At 51.2% G+C, this 17,731-nt stretch overlaps 8 protein-coding genes across 8 annotated transcripts; 5 read left to right on the forward strand and 3 right to left on the reverse strand.

Annotated features, from left to right (window-relative positions):
• Positions 1-18: 18 nt before the first annotated feature.
• EJ05DRAFT_497984 (uncharacterized protein) lies at positions 19-894 on the reverse strand (the record flags this gene model as incomplete). Its single annotated transcript, XM_033746623.1, has 1 exon — positions 19-894. The coding sequence occupies one exon, from the start codon at positions 892-894 to the stop codon at positions 19-21; it is 876 nt and encodes a 291-aa protein (XP_033603884.1).
• Positions 895-1,505: 611 nt separating this feature from the next.
• On the reverse strand, positions 1,506-3,164 carry EJ05DRAFT_435254 (galactokinase; the record flags this gene model as incomplete). The annotated part of the gene is made up of 3 exons (XM_033741690.1): positions 1,506-2,442; positions 2,494-2,945; positions 3,000-3,164. The coding sequence occupies 3 exons, from the start codon at positions 3,162-3,164 to the stop codon at positions 1,506-1,508; spliced, it is 1,554 nt and encodes a 517-aa protein (XP_033603885.1).
• A 2,363-nt stretch (positions 3,165-5,527) lies between these two features.
• Positions 5,528-7,306, forward strand: EJ05DRAFT_430803 (P-loop containing nucleoside triphosphate hydrolase protein; the record flags this gene model as incomplete). The annotated part of the gene is made up of 1 exon (XM_033741553.1): positions 5,528-7,306. A coding segment is annotated over one exon (1,779 nt), but the record flags the coding sequence as incomplete, so codon positions are not given.
• An 848-nt stretch (positions 7,307-8,154) lies between these two features.
• On the forward strand, positions 8,155-12,281 carry EJ05DRAFT_462073 (DUF676-domain-containing protein). The gene is made up of 2 exons (XM_033742670.1): positions 8,155-8,551; positions 8,609-12,281. Exons 1-2 carry the CDS (start codon positions 8,373-8,375, stop codon positions 12,162-12,164), a joined length of 3,735 nt encoding a protein of 1,244 aa, XP_033603887.1. The 5' UTR covers positions 8,155-8,372; the 3' UTR covers positions 12,165-12,281.
• A 160-nt stretch (positions 12,282-12,441) lies between these two features.
• Positions 12,442-13,585, forward strand: EJ05DRAFT_449715 (glycosyltransferase family 2 protein). Its single transcript, XM_033742343.1, has 2 exons — positions 12,442-12,645; positions 12,733-13,585. The coding sequence occupies exons 1-2, from the start codon at positions 12,539-12,541 to the stop codon at positions 13,349-13,351; spliced, it is 726 nt and encodes a 241-aa protein (XP_033603888.1). The 5' UTR covers positions 12,442-12,538; the 3' UTR covers positions 13,352-13,585.
• Positions 13,546-14,805, reverse strand: EJ05DRAFT_473935 (uncharacterized protein). Its single transcript, XM_033743496.1, has one exon. The coding sequence runs from the start codon at positions 14,435-14,437 to the stop codon at positions 13,733-13,735; it is 705 nt and encodes a 234-aa protein (XP_033603889.1). The 5' UTR covers positions 14,438-14,805; the 3' UTR covers positions 13,546-13,732.
• A 191-nt stretch (positions 14,806-14,996) lies between these two features.
• EJ05DRAFT_264330 (uncharacterized protein) lies at positions 14,997-16,989 on the forward strand. Its single transcript, XM_033740290.1, has one exon. It carries the CDS (start codon positions 15,233-15,235, stop codon positions 16,646-16,648), a length of 1,416 nt encoding a protein of 471 aa, XP_033603890.1. The 5' UTR covers positions 14,997-15,232; the 3' UTR covers positions 16,649-16,989.
• Positions 16,990-17,062: 73 nt separating this feature from the next.
• EJ05DRAFT_497991 (uncharacterized protein) lies at positions 17,063-17,692 on the forward strand (the record flags this gene model as incomplete). The annotated part of the gene is made up of 1 exon (XM_033746624.1): positions 17,063-17,692. The coding sequence occupies one exon, from the start codon at positions 17,063-17,065 to the stop codon at positions 17,690-17,692; it is 630 nt and encodes a 209-aa protein (XP_033603891.1).
• Between the last annotated feature and the right edge of the window lie 39 nt (positions 17,693-17,731).

The following is a 17,731-nucleotide window of genomic DNA, read 5'->3' on the forward strand; positions in this document are numbered from 1 at the left end:
TCACTATAAACCCTAACCCTAAGCACCTCCACGCCGCATCGGGTCGTATCGCGAATAAGGGGGCGGCGGATCGTGCATGTCATCCCCAGACTGTGGTCTGTGCGTGTACGTGCCTGTATACGGATATGTGCACGCTGCTCCCGCACCAACAGGAGGAGAAGGAGAAGGAGAAAAGCAAGGGTACGAAGAAGAACGCGCTGGACCAGCCTGCGCATACCGCGACGCGCCGTACGCATACGCAGTGGCGTCCGTCCCCACACCCCTTGCCGTCGAAGATGCAAATACCCGTCGCCGCAACGCAGTCTGGGCATTATAATTATACTCGACGGGCGCCGACCCGGGCGCTTGCAACCTAGATGCGAGGACAGCACGTACGACATTGCGGACCTGTGCTGCGAGCGCCCTGTTGCTGCGTTCGCGGAAGCGCTCTGAGAGCTCGAGCTCGAGGTCGGCGATGCAGTCTGTTGCTTTGAGGATGGTGGCTTGGATGTGAGTGTGGGGCGGCAGGGGCATGGTTGGGTTTGCGTAGTCGAGGGACCAGTGTTCGAGGGCGGAGACGGCGCGGTGGGCGTCGAGGTGGGATTCTGGGAGGGCGTAGATGTCGTGTTTTGCGTGGGGAGGGGAGAGGGAGGTGAGGGATGTGGATAGGTTGGTGAGGTGGCGGCGGAGGGCTTTGGAGATGCTTGGCAGGGAGGTGCGGTAGATGTCGTTTGGGAGTCGGTGACGGTGTCGGGAGACTGGGGCTGTTGGTCTTGGATGAGTGGCTGGGTTGGAGCGGCTGCATTTGGGACATGGGAATCTGTGTATTGCGCGGATGGTGCAGTTTCCGAGTCTTGAGGTACGGCGGTCGACGTGTCCACATACGAATGCGTTGACGGATCCCTTGGATGGCATCTTGAGGTGGGTAAGTATATATCGGGGGGTCTGGAGTCGGGACTCGGTTTCTCTGGGCGAAATGAAGATGGCGGTCAATGATGGGTGTCAAAGGCCAGTGCCAGTCGAGCCCCAATATATGGGATGTGGAACGTTCAACACACGGATCGCCTTGTAACTAGAAGTCACAGGGTGTGAGGGAGCAGGGCTTTAAAGATAGGTGTTGGCCTTGCACAATGCTGAACGGGGATGTATTCATTGATGATAGGTCCGGGGGTAGAGCAATGTGCAGTAGGCGGAACATGGAGTTTTATGAACAGTGTGGCGAGAAATGTCAAGCGTGACTATGCTATTTGACCTCTCCCATAATGTATTGCGGTCGACCAGAGTTGGTTGATAATAATGTAAGAAGCTAGGCGCCCATCAGGCTCGTACTCCATCAGTGTTCACCCAGGATACCAATACGAAGTCCTTAACCGAGGCCGGCGAGCTTTCCGGTCTTGCATAGCCAAGTTGTGAAGCGATCTTCACATGCTTGATTTCACTGGGTATCGACCAAGGGCAGAGTATGGGAATCGACAGATCGAGATTGACTGCACGATCATATCGAAGTTATGTGGACGTTGCTCAGATCAGACTTCATCACTCGTGACTTTGTAGACCGTACTGCCTCCACCAGGTCTCGTGACGACAATAGCATCGGCCAGTGTCTCATCGGTGATATCAGGCCATCTTTTGCGATAGTACTTTGAGATCCATGCCTCTTTGACGGCTTCCACTTTGCTGGTTGGAACGAGATGTACGCAGCAGCCACCCCAGCCAGCTCCTGTAACCCTGCTACCCACGGAGCCTGCGCTTCGTGCAAGGTCGCACAGTTGATCGAGCTCCGGACAACTCGACTCGTAGACATTCTTCGAGGACTCGTGAGACTGATTGAGGAGGTCTCCTAGGTCTTTGAGAACTGAACTCTTGTCATCGCCACCCGAAACAAGGAGATCGTGGAAGTTGATAACTCGTAGTGCCTCTGTGAACGCATGTAGGGCCCGTTGCCTCAGCTTGAATTTTTCTGCGCGTACCGGAAACTTAGACATATACCTCTTGGTCAACTCTTCCTCGCTAGTACCAAGCAGAGCACAGATCTGTTCGCGCGTATAGCCATCTTCTTCTGTTAAGTAATCCTCCGTTAATGTTATGAGCTTCTCCAACTGTGCCTTGAAGTCCTGTACCGAGACCTTGCCGTTGTCTGGGACTGCTTCCTTTTCCTCGAAAAAGGTGTCATGGAAACCCCGAAGACTCACGCCAAGTGGCGAAGCATCCTGTGGAAGGTCTCGTTTCAGAGCAAATGCTTTGGACAGGAACATGGCAGCCAGTGTACATTCCACTACGCGTAGGTTGTAGCAAACCGGTCCAGTAACTTGTTTGTCTGCAGCAACGAAGCTCTGGGCTATGACGACGCTGAAGGGAGGATCAGTCTCTGGGAAGGACAAGGACTTTGCCGTCAGATTTGGCTTGAAAGATACATATAAGGCTTTGTCACGCAGTGAGAACACCGAGGCGGCCTGGTCCATGCTGCAGGTAGAATCAGTACGTAGTCAGAAAGAGGCCTTAGGAGGGACTAACCCTCCGGAGTTGACACCTGCTGCTCTCTCCGACACGATGGCTAATTCTGTGAGCTCAGTCTTGTCAACTCTTTCCTCACCATTTGCAGTCATAACGGCCAGAGCACTTGCACAAGTGAAAGCTGCACTGCTGGAAAGACCTCCTCCACTTGGTACAGAGCCGTCTGCCAGAACATCCATGCCAACACTGACGAACTTTCCTCTTCTCTTGATGAGAAGCTTCGAAGTTCCACGCAGGCCTGCTTTGAAGTAATTGCTCCACTCATTCTCGGTGGCGTCAATCGGAATGTCTCCTTCTGTTGGTATCTCAAATTCGCGTGCAGGGAACTTGGAGTTCATGTTCGCAATGCGTACGGTGGGCTTGGAGTCGGATGCAGGCCGCACAGCTACGGCGAGGAGCATATCGCTAGTGATGGCCATCGGCAGGACTTCGTAGAGGGAGTAGTCGATATGCTTCGACAGATGTCAGGTACAGGGTACGAGCAATGACCTGAGACTGGGACAAACCTCGCCGATAACATTGACGCGCCCTGGACTTCTCGACACAAAATCAGCACGTCGACCGTACAACTCTTTGAATTTGGATAGTAGGTTCCCCCATCTCTTCTGCTGATATGGTATTGCATCATCGGTATAAACATCGTGTAGAGATGTGGCACGCGGAACGTCCATGGTCAGAAGAGAATGTAGATATTGAACTAAGGCGTGTCAAGAGTTTAAGCGTCACGAGATACTGAGGAAAGGTGGGTGTAAGCTTTGGGTGAGGCACGAGGATGTTTTGATACATGATATGACGAGCGAATAGAACTTTCTCATTGTGCCACCAGGGGAGGGATGCAACGTGGGGGTAGTGATAGCTAGAAACACTGCAAGGAGGGGTGGGGCAGACAGGGCCTTAAGGCTTAAAAGCAAGGGAGAGGGCTGTAGGGCAGCAACTCTACTGTGCAGTGAGTGGTAATAGCTAGGATTTCATGGGTGAGGGGCAGCCAACATTCCCCACCAAATCGGTGACCTGAAGCTGTCGCGGTGTATTTCTCTCGGATACAAACAACATCCTCAACGAACAACATTATCACCACTGGTCTATTTGTAGACGAATGTCCCTCGAGAGGATTGATCTTACCACAACCCAACGGGCCATGTATACGTCTGCTGGAGCTTGAGACGCTCTTCAGCTCTGTCAGCGACACTGTCGTTGTCGTTATCGTTGTCGCCATCGCCGTCGCCGTCGCTTATACCCAAATCAGGATACTCCTTAGGCAACAACGAAGACAATAGTCTGGGGAGGGCTGATGGAAGAAGATAATGAGGCTGAGGCTGAGAACCGGCTCTCGACCGCTCGCATCCTACACCCTTGTCGCCGCGCAGGCTGAGGCTGCTGCAGGAGGATACGACAAGGCAACAGGCGATGCAGCAGCGTCAGCATCATCATAATCACAGTCTATGACTGGCAAGCATGAACACGTTCTCGTGTGAAGTGTCATCAGTCGGGCATAATTTCCATAGCCAGCGTTCATGTCGAGTCATCAGGATACAAGGAGACATGTACAGCTTGGCGTGAGCTGCGTCGTGCTCCGTGCTGCTCACCATTCCTTGAGAACTGAACTGGCTCCTTGCATCTTCGATCATCATTCCGCACATGTCCATCCATCCATTAGTAGGCCTATGTCTTTTAGTCATAGTTCAATCACACATACATTCATAGGTAGTTTAGGCAGCACAGCTGCCACCCAATGGGCATATCCACTTTTCTAGCGAGCGAAGCGCGGTCGTTACTGAGGTGGCGTATGCCTTCCGAGCACAACTCTAACTTTGCAATATACCAAATACAACATTGCCTTTGACTGTAGGTCGCTGTGGTCATCTCCAATCACAGTCATGCTAAGCCTCAACAATCATTCTGATCCATTCATTTCCTTTGTAGACATCCGCTCATGAGATTCGGCGGAGCGGCCACGACTCTCTTCTCACAAACCACCGGTGTGTTGCTGCCTATCACCGCCACACAGCGGTGAGCACAAATCGTAGAGAACCATCGTGGATTTTCTCTTACAATTTTACATAGCGTTCTTGTGCAAACCCTGCTAGCGGCCGTTACACTGGCACGGTAAGGATCCGTTGTGCTGTTCATACCTACTTCAAGTCTCTAGTCATTCAGGTTCCCTTATAAAACCCGCGCCGCTCTTCGTTCAAACTCTGCACTTCATCTTCACGTGTGCAGCAGAGCATCCGGGACAACAACACCGATGTCCGTAACCGATGGGAGAGCGGGAATCATGACTTCTTCCGCCTCATATGGAAGAATGCCGTCCGCCAAAGCCGTTGAGGTGCTACACTACGCCCTGCCGACTGGTCTGGTCCTGTACTATATAACCACGACTACGATTCTGGCCTGTTTCTTCCGCTCTCCACAACCGAAACTATTCAAAGACAAGACTCGCCCGGTGGCTCTTTTTCTGATACCCGCAATTGGACTCACCTACGCTGCAGACTGTATCGTCTACATCGCCCGTGCTTTGGTACAAAAAGGATGGTGGGCTTCACAAGATGAGATAGTGTACTCTATGGGATCTATCTTGATCTGGTCTGGCCTGTTCGTATTGATCCTCGCATCCGACACCTTACCTCTGGGTCAGCATACTGGTGCGTGGCTCATAGCCTGCGCGTGTGAAATTGCGATAACAATAATCTGCGTCACCTGCAAGACCACCGAGAACAGCTTTGAGATTGCGGAGCTACTCATTCATCTGTTGAGGATAGTTTTCCTGTTGGCAATATACGGCTATGCAACCGCAACTCTCATTAGACGCAAACTCGCAGACTTGTCCAAAAACACTTCTGGTGTTAGCAGCAATGATGAAGAACAGCAGCCTCTAATAGGCTCTCCTGAGAATTGTCCTTCTGATGGTTCGTCGACTGCTGTCGAAGGTAGCTATGGTACTCTGGCGAAGTCCGCTGCTGAGAGTGATTCGGCAGCTGAACCGGAGACCGAAGCAGAGCGTCAAAAGAAAGAAAGGAAAAAGATCGAGGAAGAGCAGTTGAGGAGGGTCGCAGAAGCTGGAGGTTGGTGGGGTTATATCAAACTCTATGCCATTTTCTTACCACATCTCTGGCCAGCAAAGGATCGGCGTATGCAGCTATTCCTTTTTGCCATCGGACTCACCATCATTGCTGGACGAGCCTTTCACGTTCTGGTCCCACGTCAATTGGGTATTGTTGTGGACGCTCTCACAGCTTCCAGTGGAACGGGAATCCTACCTTGGAAAGAAATCGGCACACTCTTCATAATGGATGCTTTCGCCGATACAATTCTTTATACCATCAAGGAGAGCGCTTCCTATCGCTTTAGTCTGTGGTCATGGCAACGGCTGAACAGTATGGCTTTTGCGCATGTCATGAATCTCTCAATGGAGTTCCATGACAGTAAGGACAGTGCAGAGGTTATTAAAGCCGTCGAGCAAGCGAACTCGCTCAACAGAATCGTACGGCTCGTCTTATTTGATGCTGGGCCTATCGTCCTTGATCTCGTTATTGGTGTCGGCTACATCACCAGCCTATTTGACATCTATTTTGCATTCCTGTTTCTGTTCACCGCGATTCCATTTTTCCTCGTCTCCTATTTCGGGACCAAAATAGGTCGTTCATATAGACGCATTAATCAAGACAAGTACAGGTTTCTCAGCAGGGCCCAGTATCAGTCCATCAGCAATTGGTCGCTCGTAGCCTACTTCAATAGAGCTTCCTTCGAGGAAAAGCGTCTCAATACAGCCATAAGCGAGTCAGCGAAATCAAGCATCGACTATAACAACATTTCATTGGCTGTCATCGCTGGTCAAGAATTGACTCTATACATATCCGAGATGGCCATGATGTTACTGGCAGCATATCGTGTCGCTCAGGGAGTTAGACCAATCGGAGCTTTCGTTACCATCAGGGCATTCTGGAGTAGACTGACATATCCCATATGGACTTTGGCACGATTCTCACAGGACTTCTCAAATCTTTTAGTCGACGCCGAGCGCATGCTCCAACTTCTACAGACGAAACCTTCTGTAACTGACAAAGATGATGCTCAGGACTTACAAATTACCAATGGAGCCATCACATTCAAGGACGTCGAATTCTTCTACGATAAACGCAAAGATACTGTCAAGAACATCAATTTCGACGTCGAGGGTGGTAAGACAGTAGCTTTGGTTGGCGAGACCGGATCTGGCAAGTCGACACTGCTTAAGCTTCTGTTCCGTTTCTATGACGTGACCGGCGGTAGCATCGAAATCGACGGCCAAGATATCCGGAATGTGCGGCTCAAAAGCCTTCGAGAAGCGCTCGGAAATGTTCCACAATCTGGGTCTCTATTCAATGACACCATATTTGAAAACGTACGTTACGCGCGACTGGATGCCACAGAAGAAGAAGTCCAAGAAGCGTGCAGGGCTGCATGCATTCATGAGAAGATTATGAGCTTCCCTGACGGTTACAAGACCACAGTCGGTGAGCGTGGTGTCAAACTGTCTGGCGGAGAGCTTCAAAGATTGTCGATCGCTCGTGTCGTTCTTAAGAATCCGCAGATTGTTCTGCTTGACGAGGCGACCTCGGCTGTAGACTCAGGCACAGAGTCCCTGATCCAGGATGCCTTTGCGAAACTTACGAAAGGTCGAACAACCTTCGTAATTGCTCATCGCTTGTCGACAATCATGGACGCAGATATGATTTTGGTCTTGGACAAAGGCGCCATCGTCGAACGAGGGACTCATGAGGAGTTGTTGGCCAAAAATGGAACTTACCACAACCTATGGGAGACACAAACCAAGAAAGCTACGAAAACGAAAGAACAGACAGCGGCATTGTTGGACATTTGATTGTGAGCGATGCATGGGTAGGTTGGACACTTGCTATGGGGCGTTTAAGGGTAGGTGACCTGAGCGATCTTTCTAAAAGAACGAACTTGGCGGTCTGTTCATTACACATGATCTGCTTTATACCAGGAGGTCATACATGTGCGTCGTTCTGAACGTGAATACGATCATGTCGTGTCGTAGTGGACATTGATGCGTCATGTGTTTCCAGCATGAGTAGAAAGCAAAGAAAAGCAGACATTCGTACGTTCCGAAAAGGATGCCCTAGCTAAAGCGTTAGCTACTCATTAGTACCATTATACTACTATAAGTAGATCATATATAGTAAAACACTATACATTGATTTCTAACTAGTATAGAAATATAGGAAGTCTAATATAGAATCCCAATGTTATAGAATAACTTACATTTAACACATACTACTAATCTTTCGAGCTATATAAACATAATCCCGATGCTAGTTAGTAGTATGTTTAGATTCTATTGGCCAAGTTAACATGGTATTAATAAATATTAATTTACTAGTCTTTATATCTAGAAAAGTAGTTACTTCTGATTTCCTATATAGATAATACTCTACTAATACTAACATGTAAATAATTCTATTAGATATCTACTAAAAATATTCAAGTAGAATAAGAATGTAGAGAAGAATAGATGGAGTATATATAGTATGGGTGTTAAGTGCTCTAGCTTCTGGCCGTCTTCTATCGAAGTAATTAGCTTTCAAATTCCAAGGTTGGACTTGGACTGTCCTGCTGTTGTTGCTCACGCGAGCTTGTTTCCCGCTCACCTGAGCTGGCAATGCACTCGGAGGTCAGGCGTAATCTTGTCTCTACCTCTACCGCCAGCGCAACACCGCCGTACACGAATCTGTAGCTATCCGAAGAATACGAATACGTCTTGTCATAATTAATAGATTTTTTTTCGGCTAATGCCTCTTCCGCTTGCCGATAGAATACGACATATAGCGTTTCCGCCGCCCCCGAGGTATCCGCAATCCTGACAGGTCCTGCAGTGGATGTTGCTACCGCCGCGAACTTACCTGCTCGCGCAAACAGCAGACGAAGGGAGTAGGAGGACTGTGCCGTTTCTGGTATACGGCTCGACGCTCCAGGAAGAAGAACGCGCGCTCAGGAAAGCAAGAGATATGTTACTGGTTCACCAGACTGGTAGCGTCAAGGTTGGCGAGGTAATACGGTATAGAAGTTCCCCATATCTTCCGATGTGGACCTGTCCTGACTCTGACCTCTTCAGTTATACTATCACCTATACCCCTTCCGCCGACCGCATACTTCCGATTCCTCCACATCTTCATGTAAAGGTGAAGAACACCTCGGCCATCCCGCTTCGCGCTGCTTACCTACACGGCCCATACACGATTCATGCCTCCGCATACCCCTCCACCTACAATCCAAATCAGAAGGTTGAAAACCCTAAGCGCGATGGAATACCGGCATTCGAACCAAATGTAAAGGCAGGAGGGTCTTGGAACGCGCGACTTACGATTCCCGAGGATATTCGCGATGTTGAAGGTGGCGCCCTCAAGACCGATAAACATGGCGAGGCTAAAAAGATGACGTGGATAGTAGAGGTTTCTTCGCAGGTGATGTTCTCGAAGACTGCATCTGTGAACTTCGAGGTGCTGGTCTCGCGCGACGAGAGATCTCTGGAGATCGGGTTTGCTTCCGTGACTGGTGGGGGAGGAAAACCGCAGTCAGGCCAACTGCACGACCACCAGCAAGGCAAGCACAAGGGGCAAGGTAGCCAAGGCATGTCCCAGAAGGGCGTATACTCAAAAGCCATAGAATTGGTCGTCGATGACACACAAAGTCTTTGGAATAAACCTGCACTGCCAACGTGGGACGACGAGAAGAACGAGGAACAGCATGAGCAGGAAACAAGCGAGCGGAAGGAGAGAGCACAGAGGAGAGTTCACCTCGTTGTTGTGACGCATGGTCTGCATAGCAACCTTGGTGCAGATATGCTATATCTCAAGGAGAGCATAGATGCCACTGTCAAAAATGCAAGAGTTGCAGCAAGGGAGCGACGCAAGGCTGGGGCAGTCCCCAAACGGAAATCGAGTGCGGCGTCTGCTGAGAAAGAGCCCGGTCCCAAAAGCGAGGAAGAGGCTGGTCCATCGATAGCTCCTCTCTCCGGAGGTCAAGAAGATCTAGACAATACGGCTAATCAGGACGACGAGGACGACGACGAGGAAGTCATCGTGAGGGGGTTTTCAGGCAACGCAGTACGGACCGAGAAGGGCATTCAATACCTAGGCAAGCGCCTTGCGAAGCACGTCTTGAGCATGACGTACCCAGATCAGCCGTTCATGCCTATCAAGAGAACCCTTGCTGACAAGATGTCGGAGACCTTCTCGCCCTCGTCTAAGCCGCCGTCAGGAGAAGGTCCGGAAGTCCATCCACATAGTAGTATACACCACCCTGATGTGAAAAAGAAGAAGCGGGCCTATCGCTTTGCCCATATTAGTTTCATTGGTCATTCTCTGGGTGGTCTTACGCAGATGTATGCGATTGCGTACATCCAGAAGCATTCCCCGAAATTCTTTGAAATCATCGAACCTGTAAACTTCATAGCACTCGCCTCGCCTTTCCTTGGACTCAGCAATGAGAATCCTGTGTATGTTAAGTTTGCCTTAGATTTCGGACTTGTGGGAAAGACAGGACAAGACCTTGGCCTTACCTGGACTGCACCTACGATAGCTAAGAACGGGTGGACAAGCATAGTGAGCGGTTTCGGGAACAACGACCAGAAAGAAAAGAGAGGACCTGATCCAGGGGCAAAGCCTGTGCTCAGAATCTTACCGACTGGACCTGCGCATCATGTCTTACGTCTGTTTAGGAACAGAACAGTGTATTCTAATGTGGTGAATGATGGCATCGTCCCACTACGAACGAGTTGTCTCCTCTTTTTAGACTGGCGAGGTATCGGGCGTGTGGATAAAGCACGTAGAGAAAACGGTCTCATTGGTACTGTTGCAGAATGGGGCTTCGCTCAACTTTCGGGACAGAACACTTCGCCCAATCCCTCGAAACCAAGTTTGGAGCTACCACCACCTCAAAATCCAAAGATAAGCAGCAGGACGCAGTCTCCTTCCGGGGCATCTGGTGACGGTAGCGACACTGCTGTTCCGTTGCCTGGAGAAGACACCACAAATCTGGATGACACCATGCAGACCAAGCAAACGACTGGTGACGCGGAACCTGCGTCGAGTCAATTTATCAAGAAAGACCATGAACATGAGATGAAGCCGCGTAGACGAGAATCGAGACCAAAGCAGGAGTCCCTCATTCTTAGCGGAGCTAACACGCTGTCAAGATTTTTGAGTTTCCTCCAACCTAGTGGAGCACATACCGCAAAGGACTCAAAGATGTTCAAGCGAAGCCAGACTATCAAGATGGCACAACCGGATTCAAGTGCCGAACAAAGCTCAGACGAGGCCCCCGCGAGCGAACAACCCCTATCTCAAGATTCTTCCCCTGAAGAGACATCGCCAAAGAAGAAGCCAAAGAGACCTAAAGCATCAAGAGGTGACTCAATGCTAAACAATCCGGAAGAAAGAGGCGCTCCACCAAAGACCACTATCTTTGAGTCTGCGGGTGATCTTATCAACCCACCCATTCCGCCAACCTCGTGGCTGATAGATCCATCTACGCGTTCACGTACCATTTTCCACGATAGAGTGTACCATCCCGAGGACATTCCTCCACCACCTCCCAAATCCAAGAGCGGACGAACCTTCGGTAGCGTGGACAGTGCTTCCTCCTCTAAAACTGAAGATAGTGGTGCTGAAGATAGTGGCGGTATGAGGGTCGAGGAAAAGATTGCGCGCGCTTATCATAAGGATCTTTCATGGCGAAAAGTCTTGGTTAGGCTCGAACCTGATGCGCACAACAACATTGTCGTTAGACGCATGTTCGCCAACGCGTATGGCTGGCCGGTGATCAAGCACTTATGCGACACTCACTTTGGTGATACCTACTCTGCAAAGACCCGGGATGAGGATGAGGCTGCTGTAGACCGAGCTCCTCGGATGAGTAAAGGCGTCGGACCAAGCGGCGAGGAGGTCGACGGCCAGCAGCAGGTAGAATCACCCGATCGCGATCCGAGTGACATGCGCGAGGAGGCAGACGAATTAAAACCTCTGCGAGAATTCGAAAAGACTGATGACCCCGTGGCGAGGCAGAGATTGAAGAGACAGAATACCGACCTGTGGGACGATTCGTACTTCGAAGACAGCGGCGACGACGACTCAGACACGGAAACGGATGATCGCAATCCTATCGCGAGATACTTCAACCCAAGTCAGTCATCTAAGAAGCGGGTTCCGGGAAACTCTGGATCACCGACCTCTGATCAGGTTGGTACATCGCCTGGCGAAATCGCCAAATTCCTCACTGCTTCGCCAGCCATGGAAGGTCATCGTGGTCTGTCACCCACGCAGGCAGCGCAAAAGTCGTCAGTAGGTCTGGAAACAGCCTCGCCAGTATCGCCAACCTACTCCGCAGACGCGCCTGGTGCCATAACAGGTCAACAATCTGATACATTGAAGGCTTCATCTCCTCGCGATGCCGATTCGTTACAGAGTATGCTACCAGGGGAACCGCTTGTACAAAGTCCGCCGCACGAGACGGAAGAGGAGAGGCCGAAGACGGGCGGCAGCACAAGTAGTGTCGGACTTGGGAAGAGCATCGAAGAGCAATTGCATAGTCCGGCCTTGAGCACACATCGGAGAAGTAGCAGTGGAGTCGGGGAGCAGGTCACTCGATTGAGTATGGAAGGGAAGAAGTGAGCGGAAGTTTGCCAGTTTGTTTCTTGCACATATTTCGCACAGCATATAAAGCATTACTGGCTTAACGTACTAAGTTGATGCCATGGTATGATATTCTAATATATATGTTTTGGTCGTAGCTTAGTTCATGATACCAATTTTGAGTTCCAAGTCTTCTGCTCAGGTGCATGAAGGACGCATTGTGTGTATCATTCCTCGACCCCAGATTTCGTAGGGCTGAACGCACGGACCAATATATTCACGCTAGCATGGACATCTGGTCAAGGAGCCGCTGTCCTCTTGACTTTGCGACATCTTTCAACTCTGACCACCAGATTCGGGACCTCAAACCCTTTCAATCGTCCTCACTCCAGTCGCTCGTTATATCCAGCAACATGGCGCCAGTCAAGAAGGACAAATACTCGGTGCTACTCCCGACCTACAATGAGCGCAAGAACCTGCCCATCATCGTCTGGCTGCTAAACAAGACCTTCACCGAGAAGTAAGTCTCGCACGGTTTCCCAACCTTTCATACACAAATACACATAACCCTACCGCCAACACTAACACCACCTTCTCTCCTTCACAGCAACCTCGACTGGGAAATCGTCATCATCGACGACGCCTCCCCCGACGGCACCCAAGAAGTCGCCAAACAGCTCGCAAAGGCCTACCCAGGCCACATCAACCTGCGGCCCCGCGCCGGCAAGCTCGGCCTAGGCACCGCATACGTCCACGGCCTGCAGTACGCCGCCGGCACCTTCGTCATCATCATGGACGCCGACTTCAGCCACCACCCCAAATTCATCACGCAGATGATTGGGGTGCAGCGCGAGAGCGGATGCGATATCGTGACGGGCACGCGCTACGCGGGCAACGGCGGGGTGTACGGCTGGGACCTGAAGAGGAAGCTGGTGAGCAGGGGCGCGAATCTGTTTGCGGATACGGTGCTGCGGCCGGGGGTTAGTGATTTGACGGGCAGCTTTCGGTTGTATAGGCGGGGGGTGCTGGGTGAGGTGATGGCGCGGACGGAGAGTAAGGGGTATACGTTTCAGATGGAGATGATGGTTCGGGCGAAGGCGATGGGGTTTAGTGTGAGGGAGGTGCCGATTACGTTTGTGGATCGGGTGTATGGCGAGAGTAAGCTGGGCGGGGATGAGATTGTGGAGTATGCGAAGGGGGTGCTGAATCTGTGGCTCAAGGTGTAGGTTGTGGGGATGGAGGTGAGAGGAGGGGGCTGGAGCGCGCATTCCTGGCGTTTGGAGCGCTGGCTGGAGCATCCTACTACAATAATTACTCCTTACCACACGTGCAATAATATCATGTCAATGTGGTACGCGATTGGCAGGCTCTTGTGTGAATCAGGACTGTTGGGTTGCACAAGACAGACGATTAGCTGTTCAGATAATTTTGCAATAGAGAATAAGCAGTCGTATAGATATCAACAGTTGACCATAGGCAATTACAGTGCGTGTAAGATGATTCGACTCCGGCTCCCATGAAGACAGCGACCTTGCCTTGTGCACAAGAATACCAAAATAGATATCCCTTGCGAACAGCCATGCTTGCAATATACAATGCTATCACGCCTACACATCCTCCCGGAACAGACTTCTCCTTTCTGTCGGACTACTCTTGCTCTGCGTTGGCTGATGCCCGCCCGTCTCGATTGGCCTCGGACTCACCCCTCTCATCCCAATATCACTCCTCTCCGCACCCTCCCCGAATGGATTCGCTCCCCCTGCTGGAGCCGTCGCCGCGTGGTCTCCAAAAGGATTACTTTGGGCCCCTCGCCCCATCTCCTCGTCGTATCTCTCGTCCAACTCCCTCGTTCGACTCCTGCCACGCCCATTGAAGTCCTCCTCGTACGGCGCCGGTACACTGGCATTATATCCGCCCCCGCCATATGCTGTTGGCTGGTGCAGCCCTAGCTCCTGCTCTTCGTAGTATGCCTCGTTGCCTACTCTGCTATCCCACGCCTCGTCCGGGTCTAGCGGGGCACGCGCACTTCCGCGAGCCTGGGTGCCGGAGCTCTCGTACGCACCGCTAGCGTACCGTTTGTTCTTCATGGCACGGAATTTGTCGTTGAACCAGCCGACCAGGCCGCCCGTGCGCGGTGTGGGGATGTTGCCGATGCCGCCCGAGCCACGCGCGCGGAAGGCAGCGATGGGGTTTGCAGACGGTGGGGGAAGGCCGAGTTTGGAGGCACGACGCCGTGAGAAGACTAGCCAGCCAACATAGCTGAGGATTATGACGAGAAGGAGGAGGATGAGGAAAATGAGGCCGCCGTTCATTGTAGGGTTTGCGGGTGGTGGTGAGGACTGGTGATGTGGTTACGGCTGCGGTGCATGAAGATGCGATTACGGGTTTGTATGGGGAAATGGAGATGTGTCCTGGAGGAGATGAGGATGGTTCGGGATGGAGAGTCTTCTTGAAGGGCGTGATGGTGCCGTCACAGCTGTGAGTGCGGCGTGCTGACAGGGTTCTAGGGAGCGGCGCCGAAAGGAGATGATGCTCGCTGGAGCGGCGTCTGTGTCAATTGACCAGGTAATTAGACAGCGCTTAGCTATGGCTTAAAATAGCAGCCGGTTGATGAGAAGGAGAAAGAGGGAGACGAGGTGGATGTGGTGTTGTGAAGCCAGCGTAGAATACTTTTGATGCGATGCGAGCTGAGATGAGAGCTAGTGATGCCTAAGGCGCCACCTGGTAATTAACTCTACCTTAGGCCTGGGGCTGCTTACTGGTCTTCGACTATGACGACAGATGCTGCGTATCATCCAATCAGAGCTTTCTAAATATGGCGTAGGAGCCTGGGAAATGAGGCCCTCAGCCCTAATACACATCAAGAGAAGCCTGCGATGGATGCTGACGCTGATGAGTGATGAATGATGAGACTGAGACTTGCTTGGCACGCAAGTCAAACCTCTTATTGTTCATTTGTGTTTTGTGCATGCGAGGCTATCTACATTGGGTTTGGCCAGGATTGCGTCAAATTCACATATAAGAGTTGGCCTCCAGCACCGCCCATCTAAGTATATCTTTCTTCACTCCTCAGCTCATCTTACTCTTAGCACAATCGCAGCGTCGTGATGAGTCTGGAGTTTGCTTGGGCCATCCCTGACACTTATATTGGTGCCGACGATGGACCCAGTTTCATAGTCGATGAAGTCACATACGATGGCTCGAATGGAGTCGTCAAGGTGGAAGGATCCGATGTAAAAGCTGACATACCGGTCAAGGATATCATCGCCGTAGTACCACTCACTGCAGATGACAAGAGCTTTCCGGGTGGTTATGCCCTGACATATGTCGGCAGCAATGATGTTTACACCCCAGACATGGAAGATACCACACGAGGCTATCACTATCTTAAAGTCTTGACGCTTCCAGAGGAGCTAAATAACCTCATCGTACCTTCTGCTAGAGATAAGGCCGTTCACCACGTACATATCATCATCTCGACGCTCTCCGGGACTTGTCAAGCCGAATCATTCTACGAGAACTCTGTCCAGAAATTCCTTGCCAGTGTTGGATATCGCGCAGGCAGTAGCTACACGATACACACGACCACATCGGCGAAGTCTGTTCAAGAACTCACTGAGACCGACATCCTTCACTCGGCAAACAAGGGTCAAGCCCAGCGTATAATCCTCATGTCCGGAGATGGTGGGATTGTCGATATTGTGAATGCACTGTCACTGCAGCCGCATAGTGATTGCTACATACCACCAGCCATGTCAATCCTTCCGATGGGCACCGGAAATGCGCTCGCGCACTCGATTGGGATAACAGATGACCGCACCTCAGGCCTATCCAGTCTTGCGCGCGGCTCATCAAAGCCGCTGCCCATTTTTAGAGCGACTTTCTCGCCAGGAGCTCGTCTTCTGCTAGACGAAGCCACACGAGAAGAAGAATTGCCTGTGGTCGATAAGGTGCCCACAGTCTACGGTGCTGTTGTCTGCTCTTGGGGTATGCATGCCGGGCTTGTTGCTGACAGCGATACTAAGGAGTATCGTAAATTTGGTATCGACAGGTTCAAGATGGCTGCAAAGGAGGCCCTGTATCCGTCAGATGGTTCTCCACCACATGCGTACAAAGCAAAGATTTCGGTATTACCCGCTGGGACCAGTAGCTGGCAGGCTGTGCCCAGGGAAGAGCATATGTATGTGCTTGCAACTATGGTTTCAAATCTGGAGAAGACTTTCACAGTATCCCCTGCCTCATCACCCTTAAGTGGCAGCTTGAGGCTTGTACATTTCGGGCCGACGACTGCAGATGAAGCTATGCGCGTTATGGGCCTGGCATATCAGGGCGGGAAGCATGTGGATGAACCTCTCGTCAATTATGAGGACATTGATGGCATGCGTATTGAGATCGAGGGCAGGGAAGATGAAGCTCGATGGAGACGAATCTGTCTCGACGGCAAGATAATACGGCTGGAGAAAGATGGATGGGTGGAGATTCGGAAAGAGAATCGAACAGTGGTTGATGTTGTGTCTATGTGATAGAACACATCAGTACTAGCTTCTTCACCCACTATCGAGAGAGATGCTAATACACCCAACTTATTACTTGCAGTATGAGTGGCGCTAGTACATGCGACCACGACAGCTCGTACGCATACACATTTGAAGTCCAGTGACTGGCCGTGGTGTTGTAACTCAAAGTCTGAAGTAGTGCGTCATACCAAGACGCCGTGTTTACTACCTTCTTATTGGAGTCACAGGATGCCGCACATATATATACAGTGCAGGTCTTGGCCCAGGGTACATAAACAGCTTGGACGCCATGTTATGCTGCAGCCGTCCTGAGAAATCAATTCATCGGCGCTGACATTTTGGACCGACAACAAGCGAAACATGCAGCATTCTATTACCCCGCACCTGCATTGTCTCTTCTACACCATATTCTTCGCCATCATGGCAAACTCCACGATCCAATGGACTTACAAAAATGAATTCGATAACACGGTCTTGTCGCCATTCAAATCAGAGTTCACAATCACGGCACCCCCTGCCACAGACATATGGCGACCCGCATTCGACAAAGACAACTTCACAGCCCCTTTTCTCTACACCACAATCCTGACATCCAAGTTCGTCAGTATGCGCGTGTGCGTCTCCGGACCCTGGAAGACCAGGTACGATCAGGGCGGGCTCGTGATTACTTTCCCAGTCCCGGGTACTGGGCCCCTCCGATGGGTCAAAGCAGGCATCGAATTCGAGGCTGGCGCGCCGAATCTTGGCGTTGTTGCTACAGATCGTTTGAGTGATTGGAGCCTAAGTCCGATTGCTGACAGGCAGAACGAGGCTGAGTTTGAGCTTGAGAGGGATGGGATGGACCTTTGGGTCTACGTGGTGGAGAGTGGTGTAAGACGGGCTTTGAGGCAGGTCACTTGGGCGTTCAATGAGGGTGTTGGAGAGGAGATTGATGTGGGCTTGTATGCTGCGAAACCGACGTATGAGCCTGAGGGTACGGGGGGCGATGGGACGTTATTGGTGACGTTCAAGGGCTTTAGGCTTATTACGACTGACGGGGAACTGGAATAGATGGTATGTGGTGGCGGCGATGTCCCCAGTCACACATCC

The sequence above is a fragment of the Pseudovirgaria hyperparasitica genome (assembly GCF_010093815.1).
Source record: "Pseudovirgaria hyperparasitica strain CBS 121739 unplaced genomic scaffold EJ05scaffold_3, whole genome shotgun sequence".
In the NCBI taxonomy this organism is placed as follows: Eukaryota; Fungi; Ascomycota; class Dothideomycetes; order Acrospermales; family Acrospermaceae; genus Pseudovirgaria; species Pseudovirgaria hyperparasitica.